The sequence below is a fragment of the Poecilia mexicana genome, unplaced genomic scaffold (genome assembly GCF_051168715.1).
Source record: "Poecilia mexicana isolate PSO_F unplaced genomic scaffold, ASM5116871v1 scaffold_8, whole genome shotgun sequence".
NCBI lineage: Eukaryota > Metazoa > Chordata > Actinopteri > Cyprinodontiformes > Poeciliidae > Poecilia > Poecilia mexicana.
Window position 1 is genome coordinate 21,656,457 of NW_028263377.1, and position 26,624 is coordinate 21,683,080.

The window sequence follows — 26,624 nt, forward strand, 5'->3', positions numbered from 1 at the left end:
ATTTCTGTTCGAGAAGCTTTTCATACAATATGAAAGTATTTTGGGTACGAGATGTTTTACGTATATTTCCAACTTGCTTCTTCAGACGTTTTTATTTTTGTATGAGTCCTTGAGTTTTACCTGTGATGCAAGCGCTTAGGTCAATTCTAGGCCAAGGATGTGTCCTACAATACGCTATTGACTTCAGACTTAAATTGCGAAAATGGTAAACGCTTGTGTATGAAGGTAGTGAACAGGTGGCAAAGAAGACCAATCAAACCGAGCAGGGGGTTATTTTGTACGTTATCTTCATGTACTCTGACATTTATGTATTTTTTTCTGCAGAAGCAATTTCAAATTTTGTAGATTGTAAAAATACTGATTAAAATTTAGGCTATTACCGTAACTTTAATGAAAGAACCAACATCGTAAAGCAAAATCAAACTTTTGAATTATTTCAAAATGTAAAAAAAAAATTTAATTTGATTAATTTGTAAAAGCTAGCATAAAACTCCAATGCAATACATTGAGTTTAATTTAGCCTAGAAATAAATTTGGAGAGAAATGTGTATGTAAAATATGTATTTCATCTAAAAAAAATCTCAATTTTACATCAGCTTAAAAAATAACTCGTTAATAGCATCCAGGTGGTTCTGATAGTTATGCAGACAGCTAATGAATCCTAAATTTCAATTTCTCTGAAAATGAAGCCGTATAAAGCCATTTAGAAAAAATAATTATATAATATTGCCATGGCCTGTTCAGAATGCTTTCATCAGCCTCAATAAAGACAAGCAAATTCTGAAAAAGGTGCATAGGGAAAGAATCTCAGCTGTTTAAGTTCCAGTGTAGCTTCCACAGGGATTATATGAGGAGCTGTCGGGATATTTTTAGTTTGTCTTAAATACGAGCCAAAATTCGTCCGAATTTAAATACTTGAAATGTATCTCTTTGTGTACGGAATCAATTTCCAATGAGCTTCACATTTTGAACCGAATTTCTGAAATTAAAGAAGTTTTCGATAATATTACAGTTTATTGAAAGACACAAGCTATCAGTTGCGAAATCGAACAATACAAATGTATTGAATCCTAAGATTAAAAATACCTCCCGTAATCTACATTTATTTCATGTAAAAGCTCCCAACTAAAATATTTGCGTTGCTATAAAATTTCCTACAGTATGTGAATGCAACAACACAGGCTGGTGGAATGAGCCAATCAGAAGCCAGGAAACCTCAGCTAAGGCTATGAGGAGAGAGGTAGAGGAAGAAAACTGACAACAAGCTTTATTCTCAGACCAGACAGGTTCCTCTGGCGGAGAGTGGAGCAACACTGCCGAGGATCTCCACACGTCCACCCACAGCTCACGTCTACAACAGTGAAAGAAAGAAAGCAAGGTAAAACTTTGAACAGTGAAATTTAAATCTGCATTTGCTCTGTGTTTCAGTGTCCTTCAAGGTTGTTTTTTTTAAGAAAATACATTAAACCAGATTTAAAGCGAATTTACTTTATCCAGTATGTAGTTTAAGAAAAAAAAAAAAAAAAAAAAAAAAAAAAAAATATATATATATATATATATATATATGTTTTTGCTTTTTGTTTTGTTTTTGCAAACTAATGAAACAAGTTGATTAAATCAGTTGAAACGGTGCCTGACTCACCCCCCCCCCTCTCCACCACCACCACACAGCTTTCCCTGGACAAGTTTGTTGGGGCATTTCTTTTCTTGAGCATCGTTTCTTTTTGTGCATCTTCTCCAACCATCCATCATCCCGTTTTGAGAGACACTATTACTGTCTGCCATTTGTACCTGTGTTATTTTGGCTGTGCAGCAGTGATATATTTTTTTTCCCTCTGACAGCCCAGGTACAGAGAATAAATTGCAAGATGAATGAAAACCCAGTTTTGGATTAAACATCATCCTGGCCTGGAACCCATCCTGTGGTGACTCTGGAACAACAGCGATCAATAACGAGAGCGGTCCTTGGCTGTCATATTAATCCATTTAAGAAATGCCTGCCAGAGCTGCAGAGGAGAGGGAACAGTTGAGAGTAGGCATCAGGGCTTTCAGCCTAATGAAATGCATAGAAAGAGATGGTTGCCAGCCTTTGGAGCTGCTAATTAGTGCAGCCCTTATAAGTAAGTAAAACATATCTATCGTGATAACATATCTAATGGCCTTGGGAACCTAGTAGGTCAGATTAATCAGAGATTTATGGTGAGTAAAAAGGTAAAAAAAAAAAAAATCAAAAAAATTCCTGGCATATTTATCAGATATTGACAGCGACTCCAAAATATGATTATTACAATAGCCTTAACATAATTGTGAAAGTTTCACAGCTGATTTATAGCATATGTGACACGGGTTTAGTGACATATAGTAGCATGGGAATTTAGATTTTGTGAACTCAAGCTATACACATAACATATGTATTCTTTTTGGTTTATTTCATAAATTACATTTAGCAGGAAAACAGTGCTGCAGGTTCCCAGATAGAGATAGATGTTTTCAATCCAACAGAAAATGAAAGCATATGATATTCTTAATATGCAAATATACACATCAATGCAAAGGCACCTCATTTTTACTGAATCGATTAAAGAACTTAAATTGTAGATACAAAGATTGTATCTGGTTGTTGAATGTACAGGAATCCTTTTTTAATAGTTTTTTATGTATTTAATGAATAATTTTAAAAAAAAAATTAGTTTTTTTAGCTTTCAGGTCACAGCCAACAGAAGGAAAGCTTGAAGAATAACTAATGTATCCATATTAATTATCGAATTATATAATTTGTTAAATTTAATATAAAGTCAAAGCTGATCCAACCTTGAAGCTATAAGAGTATTTCCAGTGTAATACCTACATATTTTTATGCTGCAAAGTAAACTGGTCGGCGTTTAGGATTCCTAAAAGTATAATTCATGTTGTGTCTGACCTTCACCTTGTTGGGAGACTTAAAATTCTTAATGCTCGACTTCACTGCACGTTCAGCTTTTACGAAATTGAAACTGCAGTGCTGCTACGACGCATGAAGGTTGGAAACTTTATGCCAGCGGTCGAAACGTATGCGCAAAGTTCAAAGGTCACATCTTCACCCGCTCGGCAGTAAGATTTATAGATGCTTTTACTGGTTATTGATTTTGTGTTTCATTTTACTTACGTCACAAGCTGAAATAAACAGGGTGCCAAAAGCAACTAATCATAAGTTGTCTGACCTGCATGATTTCAGTGTTGTGGTGTTAAAATGGTTCACGTCAGATCGGCTCGAGCTCTTACAGGGTGGAGATGTGTAGCTGCTGAAGCCTCAGCAGGATGTGACTGTTTAACAGGCAAATATCCACCCATCGCCTCAGCAGCACCAAAAGACCAAACAAAGGCCGGCTGATCACGTTAGATTCCGCTTTAGTAAGTCCATTGTCTGGTTGTTGCCAGATTCATGATGACACAAAGGAAAATATGTAATTTTTTTTTTTTAGCTATGTCTATTAATGGTTTGAGTGTAACAATGAGGTACTGTTACATTTAGATTTCAGATATCTAACTTTACATGCCAGGGAAAACACCTGCACAGCACATGCAGCTGAATAACGATGCAGCAACTGGACGTTCAATTGGGTTGTTTCGTTTACTAGGAATGTGCGAATGTATGTCTTGGTAAAGGCAAATAGACCATCATTTTTTAACTTTGAACTTTTCAGCATTTCAGAATTTGTTTTGTCTGTGATGTTATAAAAGCAAACTGTTTTTTTTTCAGGAACTAAAATATGATATTTCCAGCCTCTAGCAGGAGCGCACAGACAAACATTCCATGGGTTCTGCTTTAGCGACATGGTGCTTTTTTATGTTAGTTTTGGAATAATTGTTGATGTTAGATTAAATTTGTTTTGTGTTTTTTTGTTTGTTTGTTTGTTTGCTCCCTATGCACTGTAAACATTGTTGTAGTAACATCTCTGCGACATCGCATGAACGTCAACAGATTAGGGAATTTGTATCAGCCTGCATCAGATGTGGCTTTTTCCACAAACAATGTGGGTTTCCAGTGTTTCTGATTCTGCATTTTATTTCACTTTTCTCTCTATTTTTGAGGATTTTATCCCAGACAGAACACATTTTTTGAGCTATATTCCTGCAGTTTTGCTATTAAAATGTCTGGTAATTCGGACAGAAAAAAAAGACAGGTAACCTCGCATACATTTCCTGTTAATGTAGTATAAAAAATTCCTATCCACAAAGCCTCTGTGCACCTCTGTCTTTGTTTATCTCATTATTTATCCGTTTGTCTTCCCGTCCACCCCTCTCTGCGCCAGTCATGTCGGCCAAAGCCATCTCAGAGCAGACGGGGAAGGAGTATCTCTACAAGTACATCTGCACGTCGGCGCCAGTCCAGAACAGGTTCCGCTACGCCAACGTGACAACCGAGACGGACTTTCAGCGGCTGACGCAGGAACACCCATGGCTGCTCACAGAGGTGCTCGTTTGAACTAACATACACGTAGACGACGGTTTTTCTTTGGACGATTAAACGTCTGGAGCATAAATGTGGGAAAAGCTGGAGAGCGATTTCCGCTTTATGGAGACAATTACTCAGGCTGACAGCAGAGTGGTCACTTGGTGCTCATTAGCTGAAATCACAGAGAAGAGAGTGATGCCTCAGCTCTGTTAGTGGAACTGGAGAGAAATCCCCACTTTACCTCCATAGCCGAGTATGAATGATTTCTCCTCCTCTCCTTGGCCGATCCTCTCAGCAAAACTGTCACTAGCTCTTTATTCAAGCTAATTTAATTACATGGTTACTTATCTAGAGTAAAAAGGTCATCCTTCCTGTACCTCCCTCACGACTGAAGGATTTTATCAGGAAGGTGGAAGGAGGATGCAGAGGGCAGATCCACGGAGATGCCAGCTCTGCTAGAATTGATTAAGAAATCACATTAACTTTCACCCTCAAACGTCTCTTCCTCTGCTCAGTGCCAAGCACCCAGATAGTAATGACTCCACTGTCAGACGTCATTCTCTGTATTTAACTTAGAAGAGAAGGTGGGTGGGCTGGATTGGTGTGGACATATAGTCTAAGTTTGTATTTACATCATGTGCAGTTTAGGTTTAATTTTGAACTTTGGAAGAAAATGTTTCTTGATAATTGAGTGATATTTTTTTTGTGAGCCGCGTGAGTTAATGCGTTTCTGTGCTCTTATTCTATAACACACTTACAAAAATTGAGTCTTAGGTCTATTTTAGTTTAATAATTAACACAACTTTTATCTCAGCTACTTACTTACTCTGATGCTTCTAAATAAAATCAACAGCAACCAAAAGTCGCCTAATTAGCATGTCCACATGTGTGCAACTTAATCTAGTTGCTCTGTTAAGGCCTCTGAGGTTTGCTGGAGAACATTAGTAAACAAACAGCATCGTGAAGACAAAGAAACACAGCTGAAAGGTCACAAATGAAGTTTTGGAGATGGTTAAAGCAAGTTTGAAATGTTTAGATGCTAAAACTCACAGAATATGGAGGGAACATTGTAATATTGGGGGAAATAAAAGAAGAATAGAGTCAGATGGATCTCTGGAAATTGGACTTTGCTGCTTTATTAGATCAGAGAATAACAAAGAAAATTCCTTGTTCAATTTTAAACGTGTTCGTATGACAACTACGTTTGAATCCTTGGGTATTTTAAGATTTATTCTATTAAATTTGCCTCTTCGGTGAGTTTTTTTTAATAGTTCCGACTATTTAGCGTTTATGATGCTACAACATCAGTGCTGATGCTTGCTCCCTGCATCCATATTGTTTTGTTTTCCTCCTGCAGAGGCTCGTTGTGAAGCCAGACCAGCTGATTAAGAGGAGAGGGAAGCTCGGTCTGGTCGGCGTCAATCTGGACCTGAACGGGGTCAAAGAGTGGCTCAAGCCACGCCTTATGAAAGAGACAATGGTACGTCACGCACCCGTACTTAAACCTTTCCACCATTTCTCATAATTATCTCCACTTAAACATACTCCTGAACTCTCACCCATCAATTTTTCTACTATGCCTTTCTTCTTCTTCTTTCCTTGTCTACCATCCCTGTATTACATGAGCACATTTTCCAATTTAGTATCCATGCTATCGGTTGGATTCATATTTGAACAGATGTGTGTTTGTGCGCAGGTATTAAATCAGTCCAGTCAGCTGAGGCGAGCTCTGCCGCTGAAGCAGTAGTCGGTCCATCAATGTAGCTCTGAGATGCTGCTCTGCCTCATAAACCAAGACGGGTCTATTTAGGGAATAGGTTGTTTCACGGATAAATAAAGGAGAGTGTTTTTGCCCAGCCGCCGTCAGACTGTAGAGTCTCCTCACAGATCCGATGAAACTGTCAGTGGCAGTAAATCAGAATAAATGTTGTGTTGTGAAGAGCATGTTGGGTTTTATCATGTTTATCATACATCCCTAGACTTCTACAATACTCTATATTTGGCCCAGCTGGGTTTTAATTTTGAATTTTCAGTATTTTTCAATAAAGTTGGCAAATTATGGCTCTTGTTTACAGCTGACATTCATTTATGATAATTTGCATTCTGTTTTCACTCTGAGGCACCTCATTTATCTGTCTGGGCTTCGGGTCCCATGTGAGGTTTTCAATCTTGTATCCTTTTTTTTTGATCATCCACTTCCTCTTTTTGCTGTATTATTTGAAATGGCATTTCTTTCTCTCTTTGCTTCTCTCATTCAGTCCCTCATTAGGCTTTTTTGCCTGTTGGCCTTTAACAGGAGCCATGACGCCTTCCACCAAATGAAATGTGCCTGTGGCTCTACACGACAAGTTTTTCTGGTTTTCTTTTTTTTCTTTATAATGTCAATTTCCTTCAGTCAAATGTTAGATTTTGGTTACTTTACTCCATTCTGAAAACAAATAAAGAGATCAAACATGTATTATTTACAGTCTGTAAAAACGCCTTAGTTATTTTAGAATCACAGAGAATTTGTGTCAGTGCATTAATTTAGTTCTGTTGCTGGTTTACAGGTGGGAAAAGCAAAAGGCATTCTCAAAAACTTCCTTATAGAGCCATTTGTTCCTCATAAGCAGGTAAGCCAGCCATCTTGGACCCGTGACTCTTTTTGACTGCCTAAATCAGGAATCCCACACATTTTTCATGTCAAAATTCAACAAATGTCCCAGATGAAATTCTTCCAAAACTTCATCCATCAGAATTTTTATTCTTTATTTTTTTATTTGATCTATTTGCTGTTTTTGCCTGTCACTTTTCTGCTGTTCCACAGAAATGTCTTTGTTGTCAGACAACGGTATTTTTATTTGCAGTCTATTCTGTCCTTCAGACAGAGGAGTTCTACGTGTGCATTTATGCTGCCCGAGAGGGAGACTACATCCTCTTTCACCACGAGGGAGGGGTGGATGTCGGAGACGTGGACGCCAAGGCACAAAAGCTGCTAATTGGGGTGGATGAAAAGATCAGTGAAGATCAGGTGAAGAGAGAACTGCTGACTAAGGCTCCCAATGACAAGAAAGCGTAAGTATGAAAAAATACCAATGAATATAACAATCTGGATTTAATAAATAATTCCATTACTCTACTCTAAAATTTATTACAACTATTGTGTGCAAGGGTAAAAAAAAAAGAAATAAAAATGGATGGACGACCAACACACTCACATTAGGAGTAAATGCCAGGGAGGAGGAACAAATGAGTGTGTGGCTCCATTAAACAAATGACATTTTCCTCCTCGGCTCTGCCTTTCTTCGATCAGTCTCCACCCACAGCCTTTCTTTGTGTCCCAGCAACATTCAAAGCACGTTCATTTTTTTTTATATATATATATATAAAAAGGATACAGTTTCACATTTCCCCCCCCACCCCCCAACCCCTGACCCCCGCCGATCCATCTCCTCAGCGGCGCCGCTCTCGTGACAGCAGATTCTGGCCGGACTCACTGTCTTGGCTGACATTGAAGAAGCAACCCCTGAAAGCACTCTGCCGGCCCTATCTCACCTCCCCTGCCCAAACACTCACTTCAGACTGAAAACAGGATTCCTATTTTGCTGCCCTTCCCATCAGAGGCCGACGTGGTTGAGACAGAGTCGCTCAGGGTTTTTGTTCCGGTTTTCACCCGGGGCCTTTTGTGGGTACAAATCTCTGAGCTGCCTGCTGAACTGACAGGCAGGAGAGGGCAGCAAAATGCCCCCCATCCAACCCCGTAACTCCTCCTCCTCCTCCCTGTTTTGAGATGTGATGGTGGAGGAAAATGAAATGTGCCTGCATCTGATTTACAGGTGGACTGTTTCTCATTCTGCTGATCCTCAGCAAACCCTAAGTGATGTGCGCTACAGTGTGTCTCTTTGATTTACGAGGAGATTCTAACTATTAAACGGGGTGTGATGGATTGGATATCCTGGAGATGTGACTCCATGCACATGCTCTGTTTTGTACATTCGTTTTTTTTTTTTTACTTGTAGATGAGTCATGGCATATAGAAATAAAGAATGTACGTATGTGAACAGAGAATTTTAAGCCCTAATATGTGTAAAGTTTCAAAGTTTAAAAATAGCCTTTAAAACACATCACATTCATTTTTGTGACTTTGTTTTGTATGTTAACTATTTATGAACCAGCATCCAAAAATAGCTTTTTGGGTGCGCAAATACTTTCTACACCAGCCTTATAGATGCAAAACAAAAATATGTAGTTAGGCACAAACTTTGATATAGTGTAAAATCTTACACACTCTGTATCCAGTTAGGGTTAGGGTTAGTGTCACCCTTATTTTTTTTGCTTCTATTTCTCTCTTCTGCAAGCAGTTTTTCTTTGTAGAACTTAGAGCCGTTTAAAAATACTCACACATGGCTTTACACAAAAGACGAATTAACGGCTTAGAAAATAAAAATTACAGTAAATCTTTGCATTGATTGTTGAAATCCTGTACAAGAAGAAATCTGCTTTATCGTCGTCCTTTTGCAGAATTCTTGCCAGCTTCATCGTCGGACTCTTCAACCTGTATGAGGATCTGTTCTTCACATACCTGGAGATCAACCCTCTGGGTAGGTTTCCATCGATCCAATTCTGCAAAAACATGTAGATCTGGTTAACTCTGTTGGCCGCTTTTGTAGAGATGTGTTTTTTTTTTCATCAAAATAATGTACTCAAACTAAAAATAGAATTCTAATTTTTTTTGTTTTCAGTTTGAGAACATCTTGCTACAGTAAAACTTCAATTAATTTAAAGGCTGTCACTGATCCTTACCCGGGGTGCAATGAATGTGCCCATGTCTGCATGGCCTATCTGTAAAAGCTATCATAAATGCTTCCTTTGCTTTATTCCCACGCCGGTTCATCAATATGCTATTGCATTTTAAAATTAGAAAGAGGACATCAAAGTGGAACTGCAGATGAAAACAGTATTTCTTATTAAAACAGAAGATTCTGCCAATTCTTAACATCCAGGAAAGAAAACATTAAATAATTCAGATGCGTCCTGTTTGATGAAGGCAGCTTGTGTTTCTAATGAAGTAATTGGGCATCAGTACATGCCCTGTGGCAGCTGTTCATGTTGACGTGGCTGCGCTGCTGCTTTGATAACCAGCCACTTCCACCTCGTCTTCACTCCTTCCATGCCTCCTGCTGGGGCAACAGGAAGGCTCCTTCGGTCCACTCAGACAGTCTCCACAGCTGTAAATGGTCAAATCATAGATCTTAACACGGCGTTTCTTTCTCGTGTCAGTGGTGACAAAAGATGGAGTGTATGTGCTGGACATGGCGGCGAAGATTGACGCAACCGCTGACTACATTTGCAAATCCAAGTGGGGTGACGTGGAGTTCCCGCCCCCCTTCGGCAGGGAGGCCTACCCCGAGGTGAGGAGGGGCGACATCGGTGGAGGATGTCGAGCGGGAGGCGTGACGAGGAAATTAGTAGTCTGAGCAGCGTCACAGAAGCCCATCTCGTCATTTCAAATTAGATTTACTCAAAATGTTGAGTAGGCCATCTGTCAGTAACCTTTAATAAAGTTATAGCTATGCTGATCCATTTATCTCTAATGAAAGCAACGAGCTACAGCTGAGGTGAAAATGTTCCATTGCTTAGAACTCAGCTTTACTCCTGACGTTTGTTAATCAAAAAGAGGATGTTTATTTGGTTGTTTACCGTATACTGATTGTTTTGCTTCCTTCCTATTTTGATCATTTCTTGCCCGATTGTTTTGTGAACTGTTTGCTACTTTGGCCATTTGTCAATTTTTATCCCCTTGGGGACGTTTTGTACCTGCTTTGATGATTCAAAGTAATTCTCTTCAATCTAATTAATCTAATGTAATTACATCTGCTTATATATTTCCAGAAATTCATACCAACTGGGAGGAAGTTTCTCATTGATGTTTTGTTTTGGTCAAGGGTCAAAAGTTTATGTTTTTGTCTCCCTCTCACCAAGTTGTACCGATGCGGTTTTGGTGGTTTCATACCTGATATTTCTTTTATTATGTTTTTCAATTCAGTTTTCCTAACAAACATAGTAAATAAGGTTAATGTAGTGGTGTTTTTTTCTTTTATTTGGCTGACGCATGTTGAAGGCACGTCTGTCTGTGAAGCAGAAGGTCTGGACTAATTGGGCTGCTGTGAGGTGAGAGCAGAAACCAGGCACAGTGGGTGTCTTTGATTAGGAGCTAGTTTTTTTTTTTTTTACCTAGAAGCACCAGCTGTGACCCAGACTGTCACAAACAACTGGAGATGTGCACCACATCGACTCTCATCGGTGCTTGTGTGTGTCGGCCACGACCTAATTAGAGATAAATCTAACTACCTGCTTCAAGTAGGAATATCTTTAGGTATTGATCATTTCTTTATGCGTTTCAGGAAGCCTACATCGCTGATCTCGATGCAAAGAGCGGTGCCAGTCTCAAACTGACTCTGCTGAATCCTCGAGGCAGAATCTGGACCATGGTGGCTGGAGGAGGCGCCTCAGTCGTGTACAGGTACCTCAACAAAACATAATTTAAAATCCCTGAAAAGGCAGGACTGCAGAATCTACATGCATCTACATGCTTTTCATTAATCATTTAACGTTTCTCCTGGTTGGTTTTATTGTTCCCATACTCTGTCCTCAGTGAATTACACACATACTCATGTAAAAGATTAAGGACAGCATGGCAACTCATGGTTCAGCCACTCAGACTGCCCATTCAGCTGTCTGCTAAATGAGATTTCTAAATGTTGCTGTTTTAGAAAGACTCAGGAGGAATCGTTGGTTTTCCATCTGCTGAGGAGGATCTAAAGCGTAACATGCTGACATATCAGCCGCAACTAATTACTCCCTGAGTGCACTGTCTTATGTGTTTACAGTGCAGTGTGGGATCCAAACCGACGGAAACCGTTTCAGTACACATATTATTTTCTTAAATTGAGCTAAGAAAAGTCGCTTTTGTTTTTGTGGTTAAAAAAAAAATAAAAAACTCCCAGTGATACAATTTGTGACCTGGGTGGAGTCGACGAGCTGGCCAATTATGGCGAGTATTCAGGAGCGCCAAGCGAACAGCAGACCTACGACTACGCAAAGACCATCCTGTCTCTGATGACGAGAGAGAAGCATCCCGATGGTAGGGGAATGTCAGGTTCCTCTATAATACATGAATTGTAACATTCCTCTTTATTGTGGTCTAAACATATTTATTAAATTCCAGGAAAGGTTTTGATTATCGGTGGAAGCATCGCAAACTTCACAAATGTAGCAGCGACATTTAAGGTACAGTATTGCTGAGCCCCTTTAATGGGTTGTTCTCCTGTCTTTCCATTTCTGAAGAGTGGTTAAAAAGAAATAGGTCCATGTGTCACATAAAATCTGCAACCAAAGAAACAAGAAGTTATGGCAATTCATGAATAATGAAGTGACTGTGGTCAACTTAATATAGCCACTTTATTTGCATTTACTTTTGGAAGTGATCCGATAAATTTACCAGATAAATAAATGTACACAAATTAAATACTACTAATAAAATTCAATGGTAAGGAGATAATTTTGTCTAAAGATTTTTTTTAAACATGTCAACCATCAAACTGATAAAAAAAAATCATTTTGTGTTAAAATCTTATTTCCTTCAATATTTAGTTACGGTAGGCTAAAAATCTAGCATCATCGTGATGCACAACTGAAAATAATGCAGAATGTGTTAATATATCATTAATATATAATAGCTTTTGCATATTTATTCAAATTTTTAGTGATTTTAATTTAATTATCGACTCATTCCAATATTTATTTGACAGTTTATTTGTTTATTAATTTATTCCTTAAATTTTGGTAATTTTGTACCTCCATACAGTAGATTTGTTGAGCAGTAAGAAACATTTTATTCTGTTTGTAAGTTTTTATTACCCGCCTTTCTCAAATTAGTCACCATATGTATATATGTCTTATTCAGGGAATTGTTCGAGCTATTAGAGACTATCAGGGGCCACTTAAGGAGCATGAAGTCACTATATTTGTCCGCCGTGGCGGCCCCAACTATCAAGAGGGCCTGAGAGTGATGGGAGAAGTTGGTATGTTCTTTTTTTCCTGCTGTTTACGTTTTTTTCTTTCTTTTTTTTTTTTTTTTTTTTACAAAACTTTCTGCAAACACCAGCTGATTGTCTTTTGATGCTAATTGCCACACAGGAAAAACCACCGGAATCCCGATTCATGTCTTTGGCACAGAAACGCACATGACTGCCATTGTTGGCATGGCTCTGGGTCACCGGCCAATTCCCAATCAGCCTCCCGTTGCTGCCCACACTGCCAACTTTCTCCTCAACTCCAGCAGCAGCACATCGGTACGACATGCACTCAGCCATGCTGGCCCACAGTGTGCAGTGTTTAAATAATCAGCTCTTCCAGTTGTGATGTATAGTTTGGTGAAAGGAGGACTGGCACAGCAGCCTCTGTTTTAGCTCCTGCTGTCTTGTCCTTTTAGTGAATCAGATTATCTGAAGCCCAGGAGCTCTATTGTGTAAGTATAGTGCAGAGGATTGTGTGCCGCTCTTACTCAGTTGTAAGTCTAGTCAGCAGAGCCGTGCAGTTTTCCCCCTGAGGCTTCCATTAAAAATGTGCACAGTGACGGATTTCAGCAAAGTGAGTGTGCAAGTGCCTACGTGTGTGTGTGTGCGTGCGTGCGTGCGTGCGTGCGTGCGTGCGTGCGTGCGTGCGTGCGTGCGTGTGTGTGTGTACAGGGCTTAGTTTGCCTTAAACGTACATTGAAAAAAATCATGAAATATGCACTTGAATGAGTAAAAATATTTAAAAAAGTTATTTCTATGGATGATTTAGGCCTCAACTAAATTGAACTCAAAGGTTGCTCTGAAATTTGCAAGTCATCCTTTGGAAAGCCGATGGCAGACATGTGAAGAATAGCAGAGCTTGGAATGGATGTTCAGTGCAGGTGGTGTTTTATCGAATAACCTGAAGGCCTGATGTATCTCTGCCCCATTATTACGTTTGCAGTGAATAAAGGACAAGAGCTTCCACTCCCCATTTTGTTGTTTGCAGACTCCAACATCCAGAAGAAAAGACCCTTCAGAAAACAAAGCTAAAGTTGAGGGCTCACCAGCTAAGAAGGTGAAAACTGGAGCTTCTGTTAGTGAGTATACTTACAACCCATTGCACACTAAAAACATTTGCATCCTAAATTGTTCGGCTATAACATCTCATCACAAAGTACTACCACTCTTAAGCTAAAGTGTCGGGGCTCCCTCTTGTGACAGCAAGAGGAAATTACAATACAAACGTTGAAACACTAATGCTCATTCTGAAAATTTATTTACAGGAAAGTTTATTTTAAAAAAAGAACAGTTTCCTTATAAACTGTATTTACAACAGTTTAAGTTGTAAATACATTTACAACTTAAACTGAATTATTTTTTTTCCTTTCAGCTAAGGCCTCTACCCTCTTCACCAAACACACCAAAGCTCTGGTGTGGGGTATGCAGACTAGAGCAGTGCAAGGCATGCTGGACTTTGACTATGTTTGCTCCAGAGAAGAGCCATCTGTTTCTGCCCTGATCTACCCTTTCACGTAAGGATACTCCTCCTTGCACATTTAATTCTTGAAGAAGAACCTTCTGTAACTGGGTGTGTCATGAATATTTTTGTTCTTGGACGCCCTCCAGTGGCGACCACAAACAGAAATTTTATTGGGGCCATAAAGAGATCCTCATCCCAGTGTATAAAAACATGAGCGATGCCATGAGGAAGCACCCTGATGTGGATGTGCTCATCAGTTTTGCTTCATTGCGCTCAGCCTTTGAAAGCACCATGGAGACCATGCAGTACCCTCAGGTAAACACTTCTCCTGCAGCAGGATAAGAGAGTTGTCCCATTTAAAGCGGTTGAGCAAAGCTCTTCTCTCTAATTCTCAGATTCGAACCATTGCCATTATTGCTGAGGGAATCCCCGAAGCACACACAAGGAAGATCATTAAAGCTGCAGATGAGAAGGGTGTCACCCTCATTGGCCCTGCTACAGTTAGTCTTTAGCTCTTGGATAACTTAGAATATATCAGTGAAAGGAAACTACAGGGTGTCTTTCTGTTTCAGGTTGGAGGGATAAAGCCTGGCTGCTTCAAGATTGGTAACACCGGAGGCATGCTGGACAATATCCTTGCCTCCAAGCTGTACCGTTCGGGCAGCGTGGCCTACGTGTCCCGCTCAGGCGGCATGTCTAATGAACTCAACAACATCATCTCCCGCACTACTGATGGTGTTTTTGAGGGTGTGGCCATTGGCGGGGACAGGTGTGTAACTTTTGATGTACCGTCACCAGCCACTTTATTGGATTGGACCTTTCTTTGCCTTTGTGTCTTAATTCTTGGTGGCATTGGAGAACAGTCACTGTCAAATTCAAGAAACCACTTTGAGTTGATTTGAGTTTTATGACATGGTGCAATTGTTCTGTTGGAAGCGACCACCATAGGTACACTGTCAATACACTGATAGGCTGTGGTGTTTAAGACTTTACATTCATACTAAAAGACCCAAAGTGTCCTAAGAAAATATCAATGACACTACAACTTGCCAGAACCATTAAACATTGCAGTTGTAATTGAGAGTCATCGGATCAGGCAAAAGTTTCTCATCTGTTATCGTCTGACTTTAGTGAGCCTGTGTAAACTGTAGCCTCAGTTTCCCTTTCTTAGCTGAAAGGTGAGAGACCCGGTGTGGTTCTCTGCAGCTGTAGTCCATCTGCATCAAGTTTTGATGTATTCTGCATTCAGAGTTAGTTTTCTGCATGCCTCAGTTGTAAGAAGTGGTTACTTAAGGTACTGCTGCTTTCAACAAGAGGTTTTTTCCCAACATCACTGCTGCCCTTTAGATATTATGTCATTTTTTTTGGTCCACTTTTTTTTGTAAAACTGACAGTTGTGTAATAAAATCCCGGTAGATTGAACATTTTCTGAAATACTCTTGCACTAACAACTAGGCCATATTTAAGGTTACTTAAATCCCCTTTCTTCCACATTCTGCTATTTGGTTTGAAGTTCAACAATCTGTCTTCACCACATGTAGATATTGCTGCCATGTAATTGGATGATTTGATAACTGTGTTATCAATCAGTTGAACAGATATACCTAATAAAGTGGCCGGTCAGTATATATGAAACGTTTAAGCTTCTGCTGGACTTTCCCACAGATATCCAGGCTCCGTGTTTACTGACCATGTTCTGCGCTACCAAGACACTCCGGGAGTGAAAATGATTGTCGTACTTGGAGAGGTGAGAAACAGCTTCCTTCTTTGCTGGGAACTGAGGGAAAGGTAGCAGCCAGTTGATAAGCCGTGTGCAGCAAGGGGTGGGGAGAGGTAATATTGTGTTGCTTCATACCACATAAAGTCAGAGAAAACTGTTTTTTTTTTTAAATCAGTTTTAAATGTGTAGCTCTTTTAACCGTTGGTATGCCTTAATACTTGTAACCAACCCAGACCTGGCTTTGTATCTACTTTCTTTTAGATTGGCGGGACAGAAGAATACAAGATTGGCCAGGCTATTAAACAGGGCAGAATTACCAAGCCAGTAGTGAGCTGGTGCATTGGTACCTGTGCCACCATGTTCTCCTCAGAGGTAAAAGGTCGACTTCAGGGTCCAGTTCATTTTAGTCAAAAAAAAAAATGTAATTAAATTAAAGGTGTCTTTAACTTTGTTTTCTGGCACTTTTTTATACATCAGGTACAGTTTGGCCATGCAGGAGCCTGTGCCAACCAGGCCTCTGAAACAGCTGTAGCCAAGAACAAGGCTCTGAAAGAGGCTGGAGCGTACGTTCCCAAGAGCTTTGATGAGCTGGGAGAGATCATCAAGTGAGTACACAGCTATGCTTGTTCCAGTGGTTTATCGGGACATACAGCACATCCAGAAAATATTCACAGTGCTTCACTTTCCACATATTTTTTTTATGTCACAGCCCTATTAGTTTTAAGGGGAAAATGCCTTTATTCTGTTACAAAATGTAGCATAGCAAAATGTAGAAAAACTGAAACACCCTGTTTAATTTCCAGATGCACTGTGCTCCTATTATATACTGGTAAACTAGTATACTCTTTATTTGATTGTTTTTATGTTATTCTTTGTGCAGATCTGTGTATGATGGCCTTGTTTCCAAAGGAGTAATCCAGCCAGCTGAAGAGGTGCCTCCTCCCACTGTACCAATGGATTACTCCTGGGCACGAGTGAGTAAGGCGGCAAGAACTATGTTTTCCATTATTTTTGGAAACATTGTAAATTATTGGATGACTGATGGTACTACCTGTGTTTTTTGGGCTGTTGTGCAGGAGCTGGGCCTAATACGTAAACCAGCTTCCTTCATGACCAGCATTTGTGACGAGAGAGGCCAGGAGCTCCTCTATGCTGGCATGCCCATCACTGAGGTCTTCAAGTCTGAAATTGGCCTAGGAGGAACTCTGGGGCTTCTGTGGTTCCAGCGGAGGTCAGACCTATCCACCGGTGCTTAGAAAAGCGCCCGCCTGAGGGTTTACAGGCCATTTATTTTTATAATTTCACCTCTTCATGCGCAGGCTCCCGAAGTACGCCTGCCAGTTTATTGAGATGTGCCTGATGGTAACTGCAGATCATGGCCCTGCTGTTTCGGGTGCACACAACACTATTGTCTGTGCCCGGGCTGGCAAAGACTTAATCTCCAGCCTCACTTCTGGCCTCCTCACCATTGTGAGACATTTTGATGTTTTTTTTGTTTTTTTTTTCCTTTTAGTATTACATATCTGCCCAGATCCACCAAAAGGCACAAGAAAACCTTGACTTTTCTTTGTTGTTTCTTCAAGGGAGACAGATTTGGAGGAGCTCTGGATGCTGCTGCAAAGCAGTTCAGCCATGCTTTTGATAGTGGCATGTTGCCTATGGAGTTTGTCAACAAGATGAAGAAGGATGGAAAGCTGATCATGGGCATCGGACACAGAGTTAAGTCGGTGAGTAGTAGCTATGGCTCAAAGGTAGACGAAGTTAGAGTTCTAAAATACGATGAAGTCTTCAGATAATTTTCCAGTTTTCAACTGAATATTTTTTTCTCTGCTTCTTCAGATAAACAATCCTGACATGAGAGTCCAAATCTTAAAGGACTTTGTGAAGCAGAACTTTCCTTCCTCACAACTTCTGGACTATGCTTTAGAAGTAGAGAAGATCACCACCTCTAAAGTAAGGATTGAAAGTACTTGCTTTCTTGCATGAGCAACACTCATCTTTTTCACTACATGAGCTCTCGCTGTCCCTGTGTTACCTAGAAGCCCAACCTGATCTTGAATGTGGACGGCTTCATTGGTGTGGCCTTTGTGGACTTGCTCAGAACTTGTGGAGGATTTACAAGGTAAGAAAAAAAAAACATAATATTGCATATTACATTACATATTGTATAATATAAAGTAACCATTTTCCTGACATATCCTACAGAGATGAGGCAGATGAGTTTGTTGAAATCGGTGCCCTTAATGGCATCTTTGTCCTGGGACGCAGCATGGGATTTATTGGTGAGTGGTTTCTGTTGCTTGGGTCAGATCTGGACAACAGCAAACATTTCTGCCTGAGGCCCCCTTCATATCAAACTAACCGTTTACAATAATGTTAAAAAAATCATCCAAAACCATGCATCCAAAGCCTTTCGTGGTCTTGGAGAGGTGTTTCTGAGGTGCATCAAAAACAAACTGTGCTCTACCTTATGTGGAAAACTACGTACGATTATCCTGATTATTTAGGCATGCAAACCCATAGGGGAATCCTGGTGGTTCATTTTTGTGGTGGGAACATATTTGAGTCTAAAGTGTGCCGTGACAAAGCCTGGTAAGAGCAGCGGTAACTTATCGTTGAGGTGTGGCTCACTAGCAAGGATTGTGTATCAGAAAATCTAGGCTGGCTACATGGGCCTCATTCCAAGGTTGCACAATGCTCACAGAACTCAAACAAGTAGTTGAAATGAACAATGCACATAAAAAAAAAACCCACCACGCTTAGGTCATTTGGATTCAGAGATTAAGTTAAAGTTTTAAGGCTGAAGTTCTAATGATAAATGTGCCTGGTACAAGTGGTGGAAGCATTGTGGTAGAATGGAGACTTAAGCAGCAGAAAACAAACAACTCCACCTTTCTCATCTTTCCTACAGGTCATTACCTGGACCAGAAGAGGCTGAAGCAGGGTCTGTATCGCCACCCCTGGGATGATATCTCCTATGTGCTGCCAGAGCACATGTCTATGTAGTCAAAGAGACAAAACCACATATCATCCATTAGTTCCACACTGTGATCTGCCACTTCAGAAACTAGTGGCAGTAAACTAAAGGTACATGTTCCAAATATTATAGCCGTCAACCGAGAAGATGCTTCAGGGTATATTTATAGTTGTAAAAGCCGGTCAATGCAGCAGTTTTGTGAGTACTACTAAAACCTGCCTAAATGTGATGCTTGAAGGTCTGTCAATGTGCTGCAGAGATGTAATATACATGTGAATATTTAGCCGCTGACCACAACTACCAGTCACAATGAGTGAAGTACTGTAATTTATCCACAAATATAACATTAACATGTTTACAAAGCCTGGATGTCCTATTCTTGTGTAACACCTGCTCTCGTTATTGTGCCACTTGGAAATGGCAAAGTTCAGTGCAATAATACAGATCAAATCTGAAGGTCTTCATATGTGTATCGATGTAATGTTCCTAAAGCAGTGGTTTGCTTTTGTGTGCCAAACTGAGATGTTACATGTTTATTATTTGAGGCTCCATGTCTTATTTTACCTTTTAAATGCTAGTTTTAAACATCATTTCACATTCCTCATCTGTAACTGTCATACACAGTATCGTAAATGATCAAATCATGCTTGTTAGGTTCTTAAGTGTGAGACAGAATGTTTCATCTACCTTGTGCTTTTGTGTCCATTTTTAACCTTCTCAGTGTGGACTAATTGTTCTTATTTGTGCTTACATGCTGTATGTTCACAATTGCACTTGTGAGATAAAAGAATTAAAATGAACATGATGTAATCATACTTTGTGATTTCCATAATCTCTTGCCTCCAATGTCAGGGTGTTCAAAGAGTGAAATCAGAAAACTTTCTCCCTGGTTTTGTAAAGCAGAACCAACTACCATTATTTTATCAGTCCTTATGTAGTCCTGGTAAAAAAAGAAGACATGTACAGTGTATGTTAACTCCAGGGTTGCTTAGCCCACAGATCCCACCATGTCATTATTTATCAAATATATAGCTACAGCTCAAAAGCATTTCAAAAAATAAAACGCACCCTACAAATCCTATATTTGTAAAAATGCACAAAAAAAAGCCTGAATTTCAAAGGGTGTGTGCCTTCTTTTTTTTCATAACTGAGTCACATATAAAAATATGAATTCTACACAAAACGTTGCCAGAAGTTGCACAATTAAGAGTGGGCAACATGAATACTGGCCTCTTCAGTGGCACCACTGGACAGTTTCAATTACTTGCAATACTTATTTATTTCTATCTATGCCATTTTTGTGCTTTTGTACTTATTTGCTTGAGAATTTTAATGAATGTCTGAATGAACTCATTCAGTTATGGCTTTTTTAGTTTTCCCCTGTATGTAGATGCATGTAGTCTTTACACGTGAGAATTACTAAAAGTTATTTCTCCTGGAAGAACAACATGAAATATGCAAAATGTTGATTGTAAATTAAAAAAAATAGAAATCTGAATAGCAACTCTAAATTTCAACTGGGGTATCTGGAATATGAACTACAGCCATTAAATGATATAATGGCCACTCAAGCCTTTATTATTATTTTTTATTATAAATAAATTCTATGTTAGAGTAATTTTTAGCAATGGGAATATATTATAGCTTTTAAAGTTCAACGTACTTTTTTTTTTTTTTTAATTATGCATTGGATTACGTCCATAACTCATGGTAAAACTATTAGTTGGTCTAACATCGCATAAAAGATAAACCATATTTTTTATCATCTGTTTTGGTGCAGTAAAATAACAAAAACACACAGAAGGATTTGTTTTTCTTTCGACTGAGGATCCCCTTTCGAATTGCGGAAATGACGCAACGACTACGTTTCACTGTCTGACCCCGCCTGGACTCCATGTATGTGCGGCTGCGTATGTCGCCTTGTTTCCCTCTCTAGTTTGCTCCATCTCCCACCTCTGCTCACCTCCAGAGCTGGTAGCAGAATGGCAGCGGCGGCTCCCAACCCGGAGGACTCCGCCAGGAGTGGCAGCGGCGGCGGCGGAACCAGCAGCAGCACTCCCAGTGCACTAGCCGGAGACGGTGACGCGGAAGAGGCCGAGGACTTCACATCCTCCTCCCATTGCTCGGAGCTCTCTCGGCGGCAGAACGAGCAGAGAAAGCAGGGCTTGTTTTGCGACGTGACGTTGGCCTTCAGCAGCGGGGCGGCTACCGGGAGCGTCCAGAGCTGCGAGTTTTCGGCCCACAGGTCTGTGCTGGCTGCTGCCACCGACTATTTCACTCCGCTGCTGGGGGGGCAGTTCTCCGAGTCTCTCTCCGGACGGGTGGAGATGAAGGAGTGGAGCTCAGAGCTGGGGCCAGACCCGGAGACAGTGGAGAGTGTCATCCAGTACATGTACACCGGAGAAATACGCGTCAGCACCTGCAATGTGCATGAGGTGCTGGAGCTGGCAGACAGGTACAATCTGTTTGTAATTTTATGAAATGCACATAGCACCCGTAAACAGATCTAAGCCTTCCGAGATTTGTTCATATTTTGTCACTTTTATGTGTTTTATTTGGGATTTTATGTGATAGACAAACAAAGCAATGCATAGTTGTAAAGTGGAAATACAATGACAGATGGGTTTTTTAATTGGTATACACCTGAGGCAATCCTTTGTAAAACCATCTTTGCAGCAATTCCTTTGAGGCATGTCTTAATCACTTCCAGAGAATACAATACTGCCTCCAATGGCACCAGCAAAAAAATCAGATGGGATGGAGAACATCTATATACATCAATTTTCATTTGGATTCATTTGGCTTCAGCTCTGGACATTCACTTGGCCATACCAACACACTAATTCATCCCTTTATAGCACTGATTGTGTGGTAGTTTAATTATCTGGTCAGGTGAGGTTGACTATAGCTGTTTATTGATACTGCCACCACTGTGCCTTACTGTAGGGGTGGTGTTTTAATGGTGATACGTGCAATCCCTGTTTTTTGCAACATAGTGTTTTACATCCAGGCAACAAGATTATATTTGGTTTTAACTGTCCAAGGCAACCTTCTAACATGTGCTTTGTTTGATACATGGCTTGTAGCAAACTGTAACTTCTTCTTTGCAGTGGCATTCCATAAATATCAACACAATGCAGATTAGCACAATGCATGAATGTCGCTCCAGAGTTACCATGGGGCTCTTGGCTGCTTTTCTAATTAAAACTCTACCTGTGTAGTCTATCAGTTTAGATAGATAGCCATGTTGTAGGTTTGTAATAGTGACTTACTCTCTCTATTTTGAAATAATGAACTGAAGTTTTCACTGAATTCAACTTTAAACTCAGCATCTTCATCTCTGCCTTGACTGCTGTTTCTTGGTATTCATGATGCTCTTTGTTCATCAAAGTTCTCCAAAATTCCTTTGAGACCTTCACAGAACAGCTATATTTATAGTATACAGATGTTACATTAGACCAGTGGTTCCCAAACTTTTTCTCCTCATGATTCTAACTCACCTGCGTAGCTCCGCACAGCAGCAGCAGGTCTCCTTCACTGCCGCACAGGTGTAAACCCAGTGTCGTAGCGCTCATGTTGCGTTTAAAGGCGGCTCGGAAAAACAGGTTTCCACATGTTAACAACGGATTAAATATTTTTAACTGCTGATAAAAGTAAGATAGGACACAGATATGGGAAGTGCGGAAGCCCCTACTGTATCAAATTGACATAGGGATAGCAGAGAGTTGGCCATTCTAAGGTAAAAACCCAGCGCATACGGCGTTCATGTTTTTTTGTTTGTTTTTTCTTCATCCAGACAGCTTCCCGCGCCCCCCCTGCAATAGCACGGCGCCCCCACTAGGTGGCGCGCCCCACAGTTTGGGAACCTCTGCATTAGCCACAGGTGAACTGTATTTAACAATTAGGTGACTTCTGATGGCTATCGATTGTACAAGATTTTATTTAGGGATATCAGACTCTTATTTGTAAGATACATTTGAAACACCAGTGCAATTTCCTTTCAACTCAACATAATATGCTATTTGCATTGCTAGTCTTGCCTATAAAATCCCAATGAAATATGCTACATGTCCTAACATTACACTTTTTTTTTAATGATAGTTGCAAGCTCTTTTTCTTGAAACCCCTCAATTCCCTCTGATGTTTTTCATTGTGTTTTTATCTGTTACTTTATTTGAAGGTTCTTGCTGCTGCAGCTCAAAGATTTCTGTGGTGAGTTCCTCAAGAAGAAGCTGAGTTTGACCAACTGTGTGGCAGTGCACAGTCTAGCTCACATGTACACCTTGGACCAGCTGGCTTTGCGGGCCGCAGACATGATTCGCCGCAATTTCCACAAGGTTATCCAGGATGAGGAGTTTTACACGCTGCCCTTTCACCTGGTCCGTGACTGGCTGTCAGATGCGGAGATCACTGTGGATTCAGAGGAGGTGCTGTTTGAGGCTGTGGTGAAGTGGGTGCAGAAGAACCCAGAAGAGCGAAGTCGCTACTTCGAGGAGCTGTTTCGTCTCCTCAGGCTTCCCCAGATAAAACCCACCTACTTGGCCAGGGTGGTGAAAAATGAACGACTCGTGGCCTCTAATGAAGCCTGCCTGCGACTGGTGTCAGAGGCTGTAGAGGGCCACGCAATTCGCTTTGAGAACCTCAAGTCAGCAGATATGGAGTTCTGGTCTTCGCACATGGCCTCGTTTCAGCCGCGGTTCGGCCAGAACATGGACGTTATCATGGTGGTGGGTGGGGTGTCAGAGGGCGGGGACTATCTGAGTGAGTGTGTGGGGTACTTCATCTATGAGGATCGATGGGTGAACCTCCCTCACATCCACAACCACTTGGATGGCCACGCCATCGCCACCACAGAGTCCCATGTCTATGTAGCTGGATCGATGGAGCCAGGATTTGCAAAGACAGTGGAACGTTACAATCCCAATCGCAACACTTGGGAGCAGGTCAGCAACTTAACAACGCGCAAGCACTCTTTTGGGCTAACGTGCATCAAGGATATCCTGTACAGCATTGGTGGGCATGGCAACTTCAGTCCAGGTTTCAAAGATGTGAGTGTGTATGAGCCTGAGCAGGACAAGTGGCACAATCTGGAATCGGCTCCTAAGATCCTGCGAGATGTGAAAGCGGTTAGCGTGGAGGATCGCTATGTGTATGTGACGGCACGCACACCTGTGGACACAGATAATGATGATGGACTGAAGACGGTGACCACCCGATATGACACCGAAAGCCGCCAATGGCAGGATGTCGACTCCTTGCCACTCATTGACAACTATTGCATCTTCCAGATGGCCGTGGCTTCGACTAACTTCTACCACACAGCTTCCTGCTGCCCTAAGAGTTACGCAGTGCGGGACGAAGTCGCCAGGCAGAAGATTAGTGCCCGCATCTCTGATGAGATCCTGGAGAGCCTGCCGCCAGAAGTGACCAGCATAGAGGGTGCCGCCATCTGCCATTTTGATGAGGACGTCTTCATCATTGGAGGCTGGAAGAACAGCGACGACGTTGACAAGCAGTATCGCAAAGAGGCCTACCGCTACTGTGCGGAGAGGAAGCGTTGGATGCTGCTGCCGCCCATGCCGCAGCCTCGCTGTCGGGCGACCGCCTGCCACGTCCGCATCCCGTACCGCTTCCTTTACGGCTGCCAGCGGTACCCCATGCCCCAGAACCTGGCTCGCCAGCGAGATCGTATGCAGCAGATGCAGCAGCTCCACAGGCGCACCCTAACCCTGCGTCGACAGCTCCAGTCGCAGATAGAGTGCTGAACGGGGCCGGCAGCGTCTGAAGATTTCCACCCCTCATATGTAACCCGCTGCTGTGAATGATGTGTTGTTCTCATTGGTTGTCGCTCATCTAAGCTGCGTGGCATTAGCTCCCATGTTGTTGTATTAATCGCTGACTTAAAGCCATGAAATGTGTATGCAGGTCATTCAGGCGGTATGTTGCAGATGTACACATGTTTATAAGAGTGTTTTTCAGCAGCCAAAAAAACTAAGTATGCTTTAGTAATTAATGTTGATAAAGATGCTGTTTATTTGTATAGTATAAAGCTGTATATGTCTAAATTGATACTTCACATTCCTTTATTGTATAAGCCTCTACTGGCAGGAATATGTGACATCAGTAATAACATTAGTATTGCATTCCTACTTTCTTAAGAGTCCCATATTTCCTTCCTTCCTAACACTGTGACAATCCCTTCATGAAAAGTCCAACTTACTAAAAAAGGACTTTGCTTGCTACTTCAAACATTCAACATTGACTGTGAATATAACATATAGGTTACCTGGTTTTTTCTTCCTGGATAGTCCAGAAAGACTTTTCATCGCAAAAGCTTCTAGAATGCTCTCCCTTTGTCCTCAGCAATTGTAGTGTATTTTGGTCATTTATGTATATGTAATGCTTTAACAGTTCTCAGAGGGGCAGTGTGATCTCCAGGTTCTAGTAATGTGTAAGTTGCAACAACATTTCACTTATTTATGCAGTACATTTCTTTTTTTTCTGCCTCTTTATTAAGCACCAAAATCAATGGCTCAATCATTCCTTTCTTTTGCACTTTTCAAATTTTTCCACTTATCTTCTTAATTCAAACAGAAAATGTAAAAAAATGTTTATGCGTATGAATGCAAGACTGTCTATGGATTGTGTGCACAGGGTTCGGTTATTGTTTTGCTAAGAATGGTTAAGGTTGTCTCGTAGAACTGCACTTTTTCAAACTCTTATTAGTTGTAAAGTCTTAAAGTTGTTGCTGCACCTTGATTTAGCATTGTTTCAGTTGTGTCATATCAGACAAGGTGATTGTATTTTGGAAATACCAATTTTTTAAAACTGGATTTCAGCAAGTAAGTTTTGAACTCTGAGCAAAGATGTTACCATCAGTATGGATGGAATTGTTTCAAATATTAAATATCTCATAAAAAAATGATTTCTGTTACTTCATTTTGACTTGGGTGTACATTGGAGGTGTCTCCTGTTGCCCACCAAAGAGACGTAAAGATGTAATAAAAAGGAATCAAACCTAAAGACAAAGAAGGGATTGCTATGAATTTGTTGTGACTGACATTCAGGAGCTGTGCAGTACCAAGGTTAAAGAGCGTAGAAATGATATTCATTTCCACTTTATGACCAATATAAATATCACTGCAGATCTTAACTGAAATAAGCTATGTATTTGCTTTGCATGTGATAGTCTGACATTGTGTCCTTATATTTCGATGTAAGAAGTACTAATGGCATCACTTGCAATTAAAGCTGTTTTTGTAAGATAAATATGTGTATAGTTACTTTGACTCTTGACTCTGTTCAATGCCTACTCAAACTCTTTAACTGGCATTAGACACAGCATAGTTTTGGTGCCAGCAGTAGGTTGCCAATTGAATAAAGAATAAGTAGCATTCAGGTCTTTCACTCAAATAGTAAATAAGGTTGCTGGAGTGTTCAATTACTTTTCTGTATTAAGCTGTACCAATCAATTTACAGGTTCATCTGAATTATTTAGATGGTTATTGAAGTGTTTTATTGCATACATAGTGATATATTTCAGACTTATAAAAAAAAGACGTAATATTTGCCATCTCTGATTGACATAAACTAACTAAAAAAAATTCAATTGCAGAAATGTTATTCTGCTGACTTTAGAGTTGACCAAAAGAAAATCATTGAGTCTGACAACAGAGTAAGTTGTACAATGTAGATGCATATGGGTGAAAAGCTAAGTGGAAAAAAAAATTTCGTAGCGAAAGGCCCACACGAAGAGTTGAGAAGATTGTGAAGTTAAAGAGTTATGGTGAGATTCTTTTGTAGTTGAACTCTGTGCTTTAAAAGTTACCATACATACTTCCTTAACTCACTAAGCTTACAAGCTAATTGTCTCCTTTTGACAACACACTGATGCAGTAATTAGGCCATGATTGTTCATTAGAACTGGTTCTCATGAACATGCAGATAAAAAAAAAGTGCAGCAATGAGTATGG

General features: G+C 40.5%; 2 protein-coding genes and 1 long non-coding RNA gene across 3 annotated transcripts; 2 read left to right on the forward strand and 1 right to left on the reverse strand.

Annotated features, from left to right (window-relative positions):
* Positions 1–1,079: 1,079 nt before the first annotated feature.
* On the forward strand, positions 1,080–19,466 carry aclya (ATP citrate lyase a). The gene is made up of 28 exons (XM_014993327.2): positions 1,080–1,378; positions 4,293–4,453; positions 5,793–5,915; positions 6,985–7,047; positions 7,299–7,489; positions 8,936–9,015; positions 9,695–9,825; positions 10,819–10,937; positions 11,422–11,558; positions 11,643–11,704; positions 12,381–12,498; positions 12,614–12,768; positions 13,481–13,571; positions 13,865–14,006; positions 14,101–14,269; positions 14,350–14,454; positions 14,527–14,723; positions 15,620–15,701; positions 15,936–16,046; positions 16,152–16,279; positions 16,555–16,648; positions 16,751–16,905; positions 16,994–17,144; positions 17,258–17,401; positions 17,514–17,627; positions 17,714–17,796; positions 17,880–17,956; positions 18,586–19,466. The coding sequence occupies exons 2-28, from the start codon at positions 4,295–4,297 to the stop codon at positions 18,678–18,680; spliced, it is 3,276 nt and encodes a 1,091-aa protein (XP_014848813.2). The 5' UTR covers positions 1,080–1,378; positions 4,293–4,294; the 3' UTR covers positions 18,681–19,466.
* LOC148158064 (uncharacterized) lies at positions 8,912–20,748 on the reverse strand. Its single transcript, XR_015763902.1, has 3 exons — positions 20,615–20,748; positions 18,594–18,672; positions 8,912–9,037 (listed from the first exon to the last, which is right to left on the reverse strand). It is a non-coding gene; the product is annotated as an uncharacterized LOC148158064 (long non-coding RNA).
* Positions 20,158–25,920, forward strand: LOC106921561 (kelch-like protein 11). Its single transcript, XM_014993326.2, has 2 exons — positions 20,158–21,106; positions 22,832–25,920. Exons 1-2 carry the CDS (start codon positions 20,550–20,552, stop codon positions 24,414–24,416), a joined length of 2,142 nt encoding a protein of 713 aa, XP_014848812.1. The 5' UTR covers positions 20,158–20,549; the 3' UTR covers positions 24,417–25,920.
* Positions 25,921–26,624: the final 704 nt, after the last annotated feature.

What these genes read in the sequence shown, in the direction of transcription:
- aclya (XM_014993327.2), top strand. Translation starts at nt 4,295, where the DNA reads ATGTCGGCCAAAGCCATCTCAGAGCAGACGGGGAAGGAGTATCTCTAC. An exon ending in ATGTAGCAGCGACATTTAAG is followed by an intron (nt 11,705 to 12,380) that starts GTACAGTATTGC and finishes TGTCTTATTCAG; the next exon opens with GGAATTGTTCGAGCTATTAG. An exon ending in AGACCATGCAGTACCCTCAG is followed by an intron (nt 14,270 to 14,349) that starts GTAAACACTTCT and finishes TCTAATTCTCAG; the next exon opens with ATTCGAACCATTGCCATTAT.
- LOC106921561 (XM_014993326.2), top strand. Translation starts at nt 20,550, where the DNA reads ATGTGCGGCTGCGTATGTCGCCTTGTTTCCCTCTCTAGTTTGCTCCAT. An exon ending in GTGCTGGAGCTGGCAGACAG is followed by an intron (nt 21,107 to 22,831) that starts GTACAATCTGTT and finishes CTTTATTTGAAG; the next exon opens with GTTCTTGCTGCTGCAGCTCA.